This window comes from Nilaparvata lugens, chromosome 13 (genome assembly GCF_014356525.2).
Source record: "Nilaparvata lugens isolate BPH chromosome 13, ASM1435652v1, whole genome shotgun sequence".
NCBI lineage: Eukaryota > Metazoa > Arthropoda > Insecta > Hemiptera > Delphacidae > Nilaparvata > Nilaparvata lugens.
Window position 1 is genome coordinate 10,367,401 of NC_052516.1, and position 17,452 is coordinate 10,384,852.

Genomic DNA, 17,452 nt, shown 5'->3' on the forward strand with positions numbered 1-17,452 from the left:
AGCTTGAGCTTGCTCTTTTGAGAAAGTAACCATTAGTGAGGTTGACGTTATAATGGCAGTTGTGAAAGATAGGAGAACAACGTTGCCGATCCTCTGTCTTGTCAATGCCTTCTATAGACGGTAGCTGATACAGGTTTATTGATGTTATCATTCTCGTTTAAAATTATCAATGATATTTTATCAAGCAAGAAATTATATTTTTCAATAATTTCATAATGAATTTTCATAATTAAGATGAAATATTTTGTTATTTATTTATTAATAATCATTAGATTACATCAATTTTGGGAATAATCCCATTTGACAGGTCAGTACTAATACTAATCCTAATACTATAATACATACAATCAAAATAATAAAATATTTATTCAGGTATCACGTATCAAGTATCTTTAAGGATGGTAATGATATATATCATATATAAAAAAAATCAATTTTCTTGTGAATAAAATTCTGAGATTGCGTATAGGCTTTTCTCTAATAACATTTTTTTGACTGCCTGTTTGAATAAAATGACTGATTCAATGTTTCGAATGTGCCAAAGTTAATTAACTATTAATTCTACATTGAAAGACGATCTGGCAACAGAGCAAAGCGAGAAAATTTTTTTTTCCGATCATAACTTTTTGGGATATGAGCGCCTGAAGTTGAAATTTTGGGAGAGAACATTTCGAATTCAGTAAGAGATGAATTCATGAGACTCAGAGGAAAATTCTTCATGGTTGATTGAATAAAACAAAAAATAAATTGAAAATACAGTATTAATTATTAAGGACGTTATTCAATTTACTGAAAATAACCAAAAATAACTCAACTAAAATTTATTTTCAGTAAATTTTATAACTTTATCCTTTGCACAGCCTTAAGGATCTTGTCTATGCGTCTCTACTACCAGCCAACCTTCCCTAATTAAGGAAAAATATTGAAACAGCTGTTGCAGCAATTATTACTAATGAGACACTCGTCATAGTTTGGGAAGAACTTGCTTACCGTCTTGACGATTGGTGCTCACATTTTACACTTGTATAGTGAGGTCCACGTTATAATAGCAGTGTTTGATTAGCAATGGTATTGCTATTCTTGTCTATCATTCAACAAAGCAGATAGCGCTATCTCTTTCTCGCTTTGCTCTGTTGCCAGATCGTCTTTTAATAATGCAGAATTGTTAATTAACAAAATATTTCTTCTTAATTATGAAAATCTATGATAAAATTATTGAGAAATATAATTTCTTGCTTAATAAAATATACGGTAATTGATATTTTTAAACGAGAATGATAACATCAATAAACCTGTATCAGCTACCGTCTATAGAAGGCATTGACAAGACAGAGGATCGGCAACGTTGCTCTGCTATCTTTCTCCACTGTCATTATAACGTGTGTCTCACTCTAGGAAAATGTTTGTCTTGTTTAAAATAATAGGGTATGTGAACTATCTACTGTCTAACATTGATACCTCCATAATAATTTAAGATACTGTACTGGCATAGTGGCATATTTTAATGTAATTTGAAAGTACTTTCTTGCATTAGAATGCTCTCTTAGAGTAATTCACTTTTACATTAGAGTAATGTGAACTAACTTGCAAACGCTTTTATAGAAAGTCTAGAATTTTTGGATGGATTTTTAGCTTTTCCTCAATTATTTATCTAGTCATAGAATAGAGGTAGCCTACTGCATACAGTATTAGCCTTCCGGTAGTCGCACCTTACTCAATCACACGAGCAGTCGCGTGTTGTATTTTGTACAACATCCAATATTTTCCAAGTGTTATGTACTCTGTTTATTGTCAAAACATATTAATTGTATAATTACTTTTTCCATCTTCTTGGATTATTTTAAGACAAAATTTATCAATGAAACGAGGATGATGACATATATAAGTGCGGGGCAACTTGAAAGTGTTAGGTCCGGTTGCACAAAAGCCGGTTAAATTTTAATCGTGATTAATTTCATGATAACCAATCAGAGAAAGCTTTTTCTAAAAGAATGCTTTGATTGGTTTTCGTGAAATTAATCACGATTAGAATTTAGCCGGCTTTTGTGCAACCGGCACTTGGTTATTTAATTGTACATTCATAGATAAAAATATCATTCTTGACTTACTATGAAATTATAGGTAAATGTTAGAAAAAGTGTTGACAAACACTAGGACAAACCTAGGATTTAGGTTAATGTCTAAGTCACTTCCCTCAATGTTTAAATTTTTTTTTGTCAATGAACGTTTTGTTCCCACAGGAATGTAGGATAAAACAGTACGTTAAGATGACCTTTGTGGCAGTGGAAATACCGGTACCAATTTTTTTTTTAACTATCTTCCCCTTGTTCAGTGGCTGCTCAGTGTTTTTTTAAACATTTTTTGTTTTAAGGCTGTGCAAAGGCTAAAAATAAACTTTTACTGGTGAAGTTTTTCAAAGTTTTTCGATTTGTATATCATCAAGCTATCAAAATGAAAACGTTTTTTCAGGAATTTTTTTTACGATCCACTTTCTAAGATATGAACGCCCAAAGTTTCAATTTTTGGGACATGACATTTCAAATTGTGTAAGAGATGAATCCATGAGATTTAGAGGATAAATTCTTGATAGTATTGTTGATTGAATAAAACAAACTTTTTTCGTAAATATCAATTTTTGAGAAAGTTATTCATTCAATCTACCAAAAATGACCCAACTAAAAGTTATTTTTGGTAAATTGAATAAATTTCTCAAAAATTGATATTTACGAAAAAAGTTTGTTTTATTCAATTAACAATACCATGAAGAATGTATCCTCTAAATCTCATGGATTTATCTCTTACCGAATTTGAAATGTACTGTCCCAAAAATTTAAACTTTAGGCGCTCATATCTCTAAAAGTAATGATAGGAAAAAATGTTTTCCTGTGAAAACTTTTTCATTTTGATAGTTTGATGATATACAAATCGAAAAACTTTGAAAAATATCACCTGTAGAAAGTTTATTTTTAACCTTTGCTCAGCCTTAATTGAATCTGTCGATATTTTTGTGTCGCTTTATATGTTTTTAATTATATATATATATATATATGTTGACATGTTTGATGTTGTGGCATACTTCAATGTATACTCTATTTATCATCTCTCTTTAATCTCGATTCATATTTCTAAAACGCAAATGAACTGAATAGCCGAATTCAGTTTCTTATATTATGTTATAGTTTTGAATAAATATATGTCCTGGAGTTTCGGTAGTGGATAAAGCGCTTGCTTAGCAGAGCTAACCCTGGGGTCCAGGGTTTGACATCAAATGTGACCAAAGTTTTAATTATAGTTTTAAATAAATATATGTCCTGGAGTTACGGTAGTGGATAAAGCGCTTGCTTAGCAGCGCTAACCCTGGGGTCCAGGGTTTGACATCAAATGTGACCAAAGTTTTTTAGCCAGGTCACTTTTGTAATAACGGATCGCCTAATAGCCTAGAGGTCCAGGGTTAGATCTCAGATTTAACCAAAGTTTTTTAGCCAGGTCAGTCCCGTGTTATCGGATTGGCACGTTAAACTGGCGGTCCCGGCTGCGAACAATGTTTGACAGCATCTTCTAACATAAAATAAACAACCAATAACAATAAATAAAACACTGGAAAATTACAAATTATAATCATACAAAAATAAATCAACCTCAGTTAAAGTAGATGAAGAAATAATAAACAAATCGTAGATACAAAAACTTAACCTCAACATCCTTTGTTCGAAGTCTTTTGCTGTGAAGAGACAGCAATGTATGACGCGCATGCGTGCACACACATGTTCAACACACTTGTCCTGCCGTTAGTGGCCCCCCTTAGTGACTTAATCCAACAAAAACCATACCAACTAAACAAAACTATAGAAATATTTCTCAATATGTACTCCCGTACTCCCAAAACAGTGGGAGTAAGCAAGACAAGACTGAGCTCTGATGCCAAAATATAGAATCTTTAATATTAGAAATTAATAAAAACATTATAAAAATCTTGTAGTACCCTTTTTTTATAAAAAAAAACTTTAAAATAGTTCAACAACTATTTTTTTAATATTAGAAATATTTAAATAAAAATAAAATATCAATTAATGGCGGTTTGGAACCCATCTAAAACCTCAGGTTCACTTATCATACACCATCATCTCACCTATTACCCATGCACAAGCCCAAGACTTATTTGGGCATCATCCTCAGCTCCTCAGCATCAAATCTTTTGCAGTACTGTCCAGAATCTACCAATTATCATTGAGAGACATTGAGAGCTTCTTTCTCTCTCTCTCTCTCTCTCTCTCTCTCTCTCACCCCTCTCATTCTCTATATCCTTCTCTCTTTTGCTATGACTTGGTTTGTCTCATTCTATCCAATTTTCTACAACTGCCTGCGTTTTTGAGAAACCTTTTAGTACTCTGTGTGCATCCTGTGTGTGAATCGATGTATTTATTTTATAATATATTATATATCTCTAATTCTAGTTATCATGAATTAGGAATTGTTTGAACACGTTGAATAGGTATTTAAGGCTGTGCAAAGGCTGAAAATAAACTTTCTACTCGTGATATTTTTCAATTTTTTTTTTTTGATTTGTATATCATCAAGCTATCAAAATGAAAAAGTTTTCTCAAGAAAACATTTTTTTCTGATCATTACTTTTTGAGATATGAGCGCCTAAAGTTTAAATTTTTGGGACAGAACATTTCAAATTCGGTAAGAGATAAATCCATGAGATTTTAGAGGATAGATTCCTCATGGTATTGTTGATGTAGTAAAACAAAATTTTTTGAAAATATAAATTTTTATGATAGTTATTCAATTTACTAAAAATAACCAAAAATATCTTTCAGTTGAGTTATTTTTGGTAAATTGAATAACTTTTCCAAAAATTGATATTTTCAGAAAATTTGTGTTCTACTAGATCAACAATACCATGAAGAATCCATCCTCTAAATCTCATGGATTTATATCGTACCGAATTTGAAATGTTCTGTCCCAAAAATGTCAACTTTAGTTTTGAATGAAAAAAAAGACTGAGAAATTGTCAAAAAACCACTGATTTATTGATAATTAGAAAGACCGGTTTCGGTTATTACTCCATTGTCAATCTCTGATAAACTTATATCAGAGATTGACAATGGTGTAATAACCGAAACCGGTCTTTCTTATTATCAATAAATCAGTGGTTTTTGACAATTTCTCAGTCTTTTTCATTCAATATGAATAATTACCACAATATCAACTTCTCAACTACACAAAAAACTTTAGTTTTCCTGAGAAAACTTTTTCATTTTGATAGCTTAATGATATACAAATCGAAAAACTTGGAAAAATATCATGAGTAGAAAGTTTATTTTTAGCCTTTGCACAGCCTTAAGCTGAGAATGCCGGAATGTTATTAAATAAATATTGTATATTTATAATAATTCAACTGTTAAGAAAGTTTAAGTCCAGTTAGCGTTTATATGACACAATTGATGAATGTATTCTCGGTATTTGGTATGGAATCGTTGTTCATCTTATTAATTTTTAATTCGTTTTTGAACTATTTTTAACGACACAACAGTCTAGAATCTTTGGATTATCTAATATTGATTCTAACCTTATTTCGTACTTTTTCACCTATAAATTTGGAGAAAAAATAGCACAAGGAGGACTACCTTATTATTTTATCTTCCAATGTTATTACATTAGTGTCATTTGCATTGTAAATAAATAAATAAATAAATAAAAATCCAAATGCGGTCCACAGTGAGTACTAGCTTTAATAACTAATATTCAAAGATATTAGACTGTAGAGTCGTTGAAAATAGTTCAAAAACTGATTATTATTTGCAGTTTGTCATGGATAATGAAATAGATGAGAATTTTTAATTATTATTATTATTATTATCATCTCTCCAAGTACTAGTTATCGTGAATTAATAATTCAAAACCTTGATAGGTTGAATCCTCAGATATTTTTAGGGTGATGTGACACTTAGGCTGGCCACTAATTCATATTGAATAATAAAAAGACTAAGAAATTGTCAAAAACGACAGATTTATCAGAGATTGGCAATAGTATAACAATCGAAAACGGTCTTTCTAACTATCAATAAATCTGTGGTTTTTGACAATTTCTTAGGGTTGGTTTCCAAGCTCGGGATTTAACTAAGTTATAGACTTTGAATAGCTGGAGTCAGAAAAATAGCTTTCCAAAACGGGGCGTAGTCGCAGTTTTTATAACAGTATTCGCAGTTTTTATTTTCTCATTATTTCTATAACTGGTAACGTTTTTGCTTGACGAAATTAAACATTTCTAAATAATACAAAATAGCTGAAACTTTACACTATTTTCTCTTTATTTTATTTTGTGTTCAATTTTCTAGTTTTTTGAAATTTAATTTAAACGTGACTTTGACAATGACTACGACTACGCGCCCCGTTTCGGAAAGCCAATTTTCTTACTCCAGCTGTTTAAAGTCTAGAACTTAGCCAATTCCCGAGCTCGGTAACCGGCCCTAAGCATTTTTATTTAATATGAACAATTACCACAATATCAACTTCTCAACTACACAAAAACTGGTCACCAACGTTGGAACATATGCATGATACACAGTCGACTTGCATTGTTGTGTCATCACAGCGAAGCGCTTCTAGCAAAAATGTTTGAGGTTAGGTTTTTGTATTACCAATTTATGTTGTCTGTTTTTTCTTTGCTGCTCTATTTGAGGTTTAATTATTTTTGTATCGACTGAGTCATTGCCAATATTGTAGAACCTTTCCATAATTGAATAAAAACACACATATGTTGTCAAATTCTACACTGTTTTATTCGGTACACGACCATGGCTTCGTGACCACACCGGTCACATTTTCAAGTTGACTGTTTCGATTGTTCAACAGTTCACTGTTTCGACAGTTTGTTGACTGTTTGAAAATGTGACCGGTGTGGTCACGAAACCATGGTCGTGTACCGAATAAAACTGTGTAGAATTTGACAACATATTTGTGTTTTTTTTTTTAATTATTTTTGTATCATTATAATTTGTAATTTTCCAGTGGTTTGTTTATCGTTATTGGTTGTTTATTTTATGTTGGAAGCCTCTCGCTGATGATGGATATGCATGATGAACATGTGTGTGTGTGTGTATGAACATGTGTATGTGCATGACAGGTATGTTCTATTGTTAGTGATCAGCTTAAGCCGGCCATGATCATAAGATGAATATGAACACACATCCGATGTGATCATACCCTTACAACAGAATAGATACAGAATGGAAACTGTCAATCAAACGCCTATCCAACCAATGCTTTTTACATGGCACAAATACTAGACACGTCACCAAAGAATAGATACAGAATGGAAACTGTCAAACGCCTATCCAACCAATGCTTTTTACATGGCACAAATACTAGACACGTCACCACAGAATAGATACAGAATGGAAACTGTCAATCAAACGCCTATCCAACCAATGCTTTTTACAAGGCACAAATACTAGACACGTCACGACAGAATAGATACAGAATGGAAACTGTCAATCAAACGCCTATGCAACCAATGTTTTCTACATGGAACAAATACTAGACACGTCACGACAGAATAGATACAGAATGGAAACTGTCAATCAGACGCCTATCCAACCAATGCTTTTTACATGGCACAAATACTAGACACGTCACGACAGAATAGATACAGAATGGAAACTGTCAATCAAACGCCTATGCAACCAATGTTTTCTACATGGAACAAATACTAGACACGTCACGACAGAATAGATACAGAATGGAAACTGTCAATCAGACGCCTATCCAACCAATGCTTTTTACATGGCACAAATACTAGACACGTCACCAAAGAATAGATACAGAATGGAAACTGTCAAACGCCTATCCAACCAATGCTTTTTACATGGCACAAATACTAGACACGTCACCACAGAATAGATACAGAATGGAAAGTGTCAATCAAACGCCTATCCAACCAATGCTTTTTACATGGCACAAATATGAGACACGTCACCACAGAATAGATACAGAATGGAAACTGTCAATCAAACGCCTATCCAACCAATGATTTTTACAAGGCACAAATACTAGACACGTCACGACAGAATAGATACAGAATGGAAACTGTCAATCAAACGCCTATGCAACCAATGTTTTCTACATGGAACAAATACTAGACACGTCACCACAGAATAGATACAGAATGGAAACTGTCAATCAAACGCCTATCCAACCAATGCTTTTAACATGGCACAAATACTAGACCCGTCACGTGACCTTAGGAAGTTCCAATGCTGGTCTTCTGATTGGCTCGTGGCAGTGAACGAGATCAATTGATCCGGATCAGTGAAGTGATCCGAACCTCCCATCAATACTATTACAATGCGGAACTTCCTAACAAGATGGCGGATTTTTGCGCCAGGGTACTAGACGAGTTTCCTTACTGTATACTGTGCCCTTACTCGTTCTGTTCACACCTTTATTGTATACTAGCAAGTAACCCGTGCTCCGCAAGGGACTGACTAAAGAATACTGAAATCTTGAACAATAACCTATAACCATCCTTGGTAAATTAAGAATCTATATGCAAAATTTCGAGTTAATCAGTTGAGTAGTTGAGACGTGATGATGCGTCATTCGTGAATTTCCTATCCCCTACGTGTATAAGCCTGTTCTTTCCTCTATTATATTATATAGATATCAAGACATTTACTTGCATGTTATTGCAAGAGAAAGCGTACATGCTCAACCCGGAAATGACAGCATTTTCAAAAACATCAATGTTGTTTCGTATTCAATCAATGTTGACATTTTAAAGTGATTTTTACTTTATAAAATTATTGAAAGAGAAAGAGAACAGGCTTCATCCAGAACGGACAGTATTCTATATTATAACATCAATGTTGTTCCGCATTCACTGTGCTGACATTATGAAGAAAATCTCAGCTAACGTAAATTCATATTTAATGTTTAATATTAAGACCCGGTTTCACAAAAGTCTGTCAAATTTTGCTCATGATCAAATTCCACGAGAACCAATCAGATAAGGATTTTCTGAAGAGGAGGCTTCTCTGATTGGCTATTCTGGCATTTAATTGATATTAACAGTTAACAGGTTTTTGTGCAATCGGGGCTAAGAATATTTGTGATTGTTGGTTTGTGATGAATGTTTGCAAGACATGTTTGAATGGTTTGTGTGTGCGTTTGCAGCAAGAGCACTGGACTCAGCACATGCCGCACTGTGCGCAGAACAGGGCGATCACTGAGGCAACTGGAACAACTGTAGGGATTGCACCAGCCATAGGAATAACACCAGCTCTAGGGATAGCACCAGGTGTTAGCACCAACATCTCAGCACCTGCTGTTAAGATGCTGACCACAACCACGACTACTGCTCAGAAGGCGCCCAATCTGCAGGTATTTATTTATTTATTGACCGAGCGAAGTGAGGTCTAAGATTCAAGTCGACGATTTGGCATTTCTCTTAATGTTTATATGTTGCGCATTTACGGCGAAACGCGGTAATAGATTTTCATGAAATTTGACAGGTATGTTAATTGCGCGTCGACGTATATACAAGGTTTTTTTGGAAATTTTGCATTTTAATGATAATATAAAAGGAAAAATCTGGTGTGGCGCACTCATACAACTTTCCTTGCCGTTATGAAAATTGATCACCTGACGCTAGAGTAAACGCGCATCTCAAGTCAAAGATCTGAGCCAGCTGGTGACAGGTCAATAACGCTGAATACACACGAGATCTGCTATCTCTTCATAGTGAATGATTTAATAGAATCAACAGTTGCCAACAGTTTGCAATTGAATAATTACATTTTCTCAAATTTCAAGCTTATTTTCAATTTTAGGTGGAAATGTTACTGAACATTAATTGCAGAGATTTTCATGCTCAATCTTTTTCACTTGAAATTTTTGGTTTAAATTGTATATGAAGACTGATAATTGAGAATCTAAAATCAAACTTTGCATAGATGGGACAAAGCTCTTGAAATTTTTACAGATATAGGACTTGTTGCAGTTGATAGAGCTTATCAATGACTATTCCAGGTATGAGTTTGATCAAAATCGTTGGAGCCGTTTTCGAGAAAATCGCGAAAAACCCTGTTTTTGACAACATTTATCTCCATTTTAGCCGCCATCTTGGATTGCATTCAATCGAAATTGTTCGTGTCGGATCCTTATATTGTGAGGACCTTACGTTCCAAATTTCAAGTCATTCCGTTAATTGGAAGTTGAGATATCGTGTACACAGACGCACATACACTCACACACACACACACCACACACACACACACACACACACAAACATACACACACACACACACACACACACACACACACACACACACACACAACACACACACACACACACACACACACACACACACACACACACACACACACACACACACAAACCAGTTTTTTGGACTCAGGGGACCTTGAAACGTATAGAAATTTAGAAATTGGGGTACCTTAATTTTTTTCGGAAAGCAATACTTTCCTTACCTATGGTAATAGGGCAAGGAAAGTAAAAAGGAGCCTCCTTCATACGCCTATATTAGAGTAAAAATCAGACTATAGAATTATTATTCATCATAAATCAGCTGACAAGTGATTACACAGATGTGTGGAGAAGCCAGTCTATTGCTGTATTTCCATAAGGTCTAGTTTCAATCAGGTACTTGTGGATGAGAATACTGCGTGAGGTCTACTGTTCACAGAACTACTAGTTCTATTTATTATTTTACAAAGGCGGCTTTCTAGAAGTATTTTAAGCCTAGGTGATGATGATGATGGGATGAATGATAATACAATGAAGGTAAATTCATCAAAGTCAACACTCGTCCGAAACACAATTTATCATTGTAATATGATTTGTTATAACCGTTAGCTAGAACCGAAAAATCTGCAAAATTGAGAAAAATGAGTGACCGTAGACTATAGTGAGGTCCACGTTATAATGGCAGTGGAGAAAGATAGAATAACGTCGCCGATCCTCACTGTCTTGTCAATGCCTTCTGTAGATGGTAGCTGATACAGGTTTATTAATGTAATATTAAAGCTGAGTTTACACCAAAGTTATGAACAAAATGTTGATAACTTAATCCTTATAAATTCTATTAGATTAAACATAACTTATCATACACATGATGAACATATGTGTTTGTCAAGTTCTGTTCAATCAAATAGAATCTATAAGGATTAAGATATTAACATTTTGTTAATAACTTTGGTGTAAACCCAGCTTAACTGTCAATTCTTTGTCTTGTCAATGCCTTCTATAGACGTTAGCTGATACAGGTTCATTGATGTAATATTAACTGTTCATTCTCGTTTAAAATAATCAATTATATTTTATTAAGCAAGAAATTATATTTTTCAATAATTTCATGATGAATTTTCATAATTATTAAGATGAAAAATTTGGTTATCAATTATTCATTCTTCATTGTTAAAAGACGATCTGGCAACAGAGCAAAACGAGAAAGAGATAGCGCTATATTCTTTGTTGTATGATAGACAAGGATAGCAAAACCATTGCTAATCAAACACTGTCATTATAACGTGGACCTCACTATAGTTAGTTGAATAATATGTTGAAATTATATATGATTATAAATAATTGTTGCATAATCATTGGAATAGATTACTGTCTAATAACATATTTTATCTTTATCCTTGATATTTTTTCAAGTTTTAGTCCATTAACAATTTGTAATCATTCTATTGTTTTACAATTCTATCTAAATTTAATTTGTTATTATCACTTCTTTTGAAAAAAACAGGCGTTTGTCCCAAAAATCTTTGTTTCTAAACTATATTAATATAACTACAGATAATTTGATCAATGACATGGAAATACAAATTTAACACTAATTACATCACTTTATATAACTTCCTACAACCACTGTATTTCTTTTTGTCAAAATATAAATAAGATTTTAAAATAATAAACATTCAATGCCTGAGTGACCTTGCTAGCTCAGGTGTGGTGTCAGAACTTTCAAGTCACATTTTCAAGGTCTTACCTTACCTCACCTCAGGTCCTCATTGTTTTCATTTTAATCTGCCTTCAGCAATATTATTTTATTTTGGTTTAAAAATTATTATTTCAACTTCTCTCAAATTTCTATCACTGTTTTTAAACTTCTACATCAATAGCTGTATTACACTACTGTAATAAGTTACACTGTATTATTTATTTAATTGCATCTATAATGTCGAGGTTGAGTGGTAGAGAGGTCTTTTGAAAGTCATAACTCCGCCTAGTAATTTTTTTTTCATTTTCTATCACTGTGTCTCAATTGTTTAATTTTCCGTTCTCTTTTTTGTTTAAATTTTAACCTATTTTATCATTTTGTAACTCAATCAATCAATCAAGAATCTTCTTTATTCCACAATACAGCAGGTACAAAAATGATAAATAATATAAAATATAAAATACAAATAATTAAAGTACTTAAATTAGGGTTTGACATTACGGAATGAGCCTACATGAGCCTGTGTGTATACTCGAGTTGGTATCAACTCCCCCTATATCAAATATTATTCCAACTTCATAAATTTCTGTTACTGTTTACAACTTATGTCAATCACAGTGTCTCAATTGTATAATTTTTCCCTTCTCTGTTTTGTTTCAATTTATGTTTGTCATTTCCTAACACCCCCTATTATTTCAACTTCTTAAATCTCTGTTACTGGTTTCAACTTATGCCAATCACAGTGTCTCTGTTGTTTTAATTTTTTGTTTTTCTGTTTTGTTGTACTTTTGAGTTGATTTTGTTTTTGTTCCTAAAACTCTACACCAAAGCCTTGTCTTTCATCTCACTAATTGATTTTAGATTAACTGAGAATACTTTCATGCCTAGAACCAGCTACAAGTGGCGGCGACCACAACTCTGATGGCTACGGCAACTGTGCTGGCATCACAACACGAGGCGGCACAAAAGCAACAACAGCAACTTGTCGCACAACATGTTGCAGCGCAACAACAGCAGCAACAACAACTTATTGCACAACAACAACAACAGCAGCTTGCTGCACAACAAGCTGCAGCGCAACAACAGCAGCTTGCTGCACAACAAGCTGCAGCCCAACAACAACAGCAACTTGCTGCACAACATGCTGCAATGCAAAAGCAACATGCTGCAGCTCAAAAGCAACAGAAAAAGCAGCTTGAGGCGGCGCAAAAGCAACAGATTGCCCTGCAAAAGCAACACGAGGCAGCGCAAAAGCAACAGATTGCATTGCAACAGCAACACGAGGCGGCGCAAAAGCAACAGATTGCCTTGCAACAGCAACATCAGATTGCAGCGCAAATTGTGCCGCTGCACCATCACAACATGACGCAACAACAGCAACATCAGCAGATGATCAACCATCATCACAGCAGAATGGCGCAGGCACCGATGATGGCACAACAGCCACCCATGGTCAACCATCATTACCGACAACCGCAGCAGCAGCAACATTTCATGGTGGCCCCCAGGGGACACCAGCAACACCATGGTGGCTACTACCAGTAATGGTCGCTCTACACGAACTACAGTGCCGTCTCCGCGCATCATCAGCTGATTGGTGACCTTGATATGTTTCAGCTCACACTACTGCAGTGGTCGCTCGTCTATTACACGCATATGTATTGTTAAACGATGGAACTGTTTAGGTCAGTTGAATCTTTCACTAAGGATTATCAGGGTAAATAGTATAGTCGTATGTATCTTTGAAGGAAGAGTTGAATGAAAGGAAAGATTATTGGGTTAATTTTATTGTGTTACAAAGTTTTATCAGGACAAATATTATGGTCGTATGTATCTTTGAATGATGAGTTGAATGAAAGGAAAGATTATTGGGTTAATTTTATTATTTTACAAAGGTTTATCAGGACAAATATTATGGTCGTATGTGTCTTTGTTGGTTGAACGAATGGAATGATTCTTCTAACAACGGTTTATCAGGGTAAATTTGTATATATGAAGAATTAAATTGTTGGTGTCAGAAGACATGGGTCTATCAAGTTTTACATGCATATGTAAATAACTAATTGAAGATTAGTTTTATTCTTTAAGATGGAAATTGTTGGGGGTTTATTTCATCCTTTTTCAATGGTCTTTCAAAATTCACACATGTATGTATTGTTGAAGAATAGTTTTATTCTTTAAGATAGAAATTGTTGGGTGTTCATTTCATCCTTTTTCAAAGGTCTTTCAAAATTCACACTATTATGTATTGTTGAAGATAGGTTTATTCTTTTGGATACAGTTATTAAGTTTAATCCACCCACCTGGAGGGGTCTTTCAAATATTACACTCTTATGTATCGTTGAAAGATTGCAATTTTTGGGGTCACTTGATCCTTTTATTGAGGCTTTTCAAGTTAAATAGACTCGAAATTATCGTTGACGATTTATTAAGTACAGTAAACCGTTTTGCAAAGAGCTTTTGAGCTCCATGCTTGTATGTATCGTTGATGAACTCTATTAGTTAGGGTCTATTCACTTTTAAATTATTTATTGTAATAATCAGTTTGTTTCTATTATAACTGTTAGATCTTTCAATGGATCCTTTTGCAAAGGTGTTTCTTCAAGTATTACACTCATATGTATGATTGTGTGTATTACTATTATTATTTATTTCATAATACCTCATACTTTCCACTGTTAGGCCTATCAAACAATTGAAAAATTGTTATTATTAGTTTGGATAATATTAATATTTTCATATTAATTTCTCTACTAATTAGATAGTTTATTCATTTATTTATTCATTTTGCAAACTAAATTTGTTCAACTAATTGTTCTATCATTCCGGTTCGACCTTTGAGTTTACTTCTCTGTAAAGATCTTCCAAATACAGTAATGCACTGGGATGTATCATTAGGATTGGTATTATTAGATTCTGTTATTTTTGGATCTGCTTTATAGTTCAGCAGTTATAGAGGAAATCTCAATAGTTCTAATATCAATTAACCTTTTGAAATTTAGGGGTAATTTTCGGATTATTTTTGGGGTATTTAAATTAATTTATTTGTTTGAATCGTTGAAGGATTAATATTGTTAGTTTCAGTTATTGTTTGGGGTAATTTGGGGATCCTTTTTGTGGTATTCAAATTTATTTATTCGTTTGGATCTTTGAAGAATTAATATTGTTAGATCTAGTTATTATTTATTTTATAATACCTTATTCTTTACTCAAATCTATCGTTAAGTACAGTTAACCGTTTTGCATAGAGTGTTTGTATCGTCTACTCCGCGAGTAAACGCTTCCAGTGTGTTGCATCTCATTACTTAACATTATATTGTTCACGACGCTCCGCCCCGCTCCGCTCCGCTCCGCCTTCAGTGTGTTTGTAACCTTAGACCTATCAACCAATATAAACAGTTAACACTTTTGCTGAAGTGTTTCGGTATTAATTATTAATGATTTATTCATTTATAACATCGAGTACTTGACATTGTTTTCGAGTAATACTTCCATTTACAACGTTTATTTATTCAATCATTCAGGATTACATAAGTTTCAGTAGAGTACCACAGGCTTTCGCCCAAAACGGTTCCAATTCTAATAGTGGAACAGAAGTTGGCTGAAGAATCTACTTACGTGATCTCTTGAGGCAAAATTTTCCCCAAAATGAGTTCATATCTCTTCCATAGAAGTGCTAGTGTTCGTGCTCATGTCAAAAAATTTCTAACAAATTCATTCTAAATAATATCATTTTCAAATTCAAAATTAGGCGTTCTGCGTCTATCATCTGATCTCCACACAATTACTTTCTAAACGGTTTTAGAACTTCTGGTGTTAGAACTTAGAAGTTTTTGAACTTCTGGTCAAGGTATATAAATATAACTTGTATTTTATAGACCTTGCTTCTGGTCCCCTATACGTTGAAGGATTGTTACTGTCAGTTTCAGCTGTTATTCATTAATTTATCTCTACATTGTTTGATTATTTGTTGAACTTTTGAAAGACACAACTGGCTGAAGCCCAAGACTGCATAGAAGAGAGAAATTGTTAAAGGATGGTACTGTAGTTCGTGGAAGATCTCGGTATTGTTGATATAAATTTTTGTTGAACAACAACATTTTGCGATACTTTTATTTCATCAGATGTGCCGTTTTCAGAATAGGGAAAGGTGTTCCCTAGTTTACAAACATGTAGCCTAGAGTCTTAATAAAGTATTAATATTAATATAGTCTTTATCTCTAACTGTACATAATAATCTATGTATTAGAATAGAAACAGAATTCATTTTTTTGATTGGAAGCAATTGGTATTTTGATGAATGCGTCGATTTTTTGTCTTGGCTGAGCATCACATTGTATAAAACATTACATGGTGTGAATTTTTAATCTTAATCATACATACAATCTATGTAAGGAGAAACCAGTTTATGATTTTCTGATTGAAAGCGTTTGTGAATTATGTAAGGGATTTATAGGCCTCCACAAAATATGTAAGCTACTGCTGGCCTTCAATTAAATATGTAATGGACGAATTGAAATAACACTACCTGTTTTATGGGTGGGTGCAAATGATAATATTGGGCTATTTCAAATGATAAATATATTTTAAAAAAATCAATTACACATGAAAACATTGTAGTTTTCTTGTGGCTGATCCATTATACCTATAATAATCGTAAAGTCGTCCCTTATCTAATAATATTTCATTTTTCTTTAAAAATGCATTACATTGTTTAAGTATTAATACCGTACAGAGGTATTGGAAAAAATGATCATATGGGTGGTTGCCTGTGAGCAACTAGAAACAAATATTAATAAGTTCTTTATTGGCAAAAATATACCATTTTAGATTTCACAAACGCTATAAAAATTCGATATCAAAACTATAAAATCTGGACATTTATTTATCTATTTATCACATTGTGTACAAATACTTAACATGAGGAAAGGCACAACATGCTCATGCCCGAAACTGTCCCATTTTCAATTTATACTATACTGTCCAAATCAAAATGTTGCTTATATGTCACTTTCACTTTTCAAAATAGTATTTACGCATTATTTTTGCAAAATGAAAGACCAATGAAATATTCTGATCAAATAAAAGTAATGAATCATGTTGTTCAACTAATTTTTGTTTCAACTGATATTACCGAGTTCGAAATAATTAATTGTAATATAGTATTAAAGCGTGTGTATAAATTCTTGTAAATAATGATAGAGGTTACCAAATAACATTAAATTAATTTGTTATGCTATCCAAAAACTTATGATTTTGTCAACTAATGTGAAAAACTATAAAACCAATGTAAGAATAGCCCTGATGAACATGTACATAATATTCATGACATAAAAACAATATAAAAATCTTGAAGTCCCTTTATTTTTTAAAACAATAAAGGGTACTTCAAGATTTTTATATTGTTTTTATTAGTTCATTAAATGTAGCTCATGTGAGTGAAGTATTTTTATTCATGACATGTACAAATTAATGTTCCTTGT

At 33.2% G+C, this 17,452-nt stretch overlaps 1 protein-coding gene across 7 annotated transcripts in view; it reads left to right on the forward strand.

Moving 5' to 3' along the window:
* Positions 1–16,917, forward strand: part of LOC111062131 — a 108,180-nt gene extending 91,263 nt beyond the window's left edge. For 6 of the 7 annotated variants that reach the window (XM_039439790.1, XM_039439791.1, XM_039439793.1 and 3 more), the window contains 2 exons: positions 9,181–9,387; positions 12,858–16,917. In XM_039439790.1, the coding sequence (XP_039295724.1) occupies positions 9,181–9,387; positions 12,858–13,514 (864 nt within the window). In that variant the 3' untranslated portion in view covers positions 13,515–16,917. Of the gene's footprint in view, positions 1–9,180; positions 9,388–12,830 lie in introns of all 7 variants that reach the window. The other variant, XM_039439796.1, reaches the window with a different exon arrangement.
* Positions 16,918–17,452: the final 535 nt, after the last annotated feature.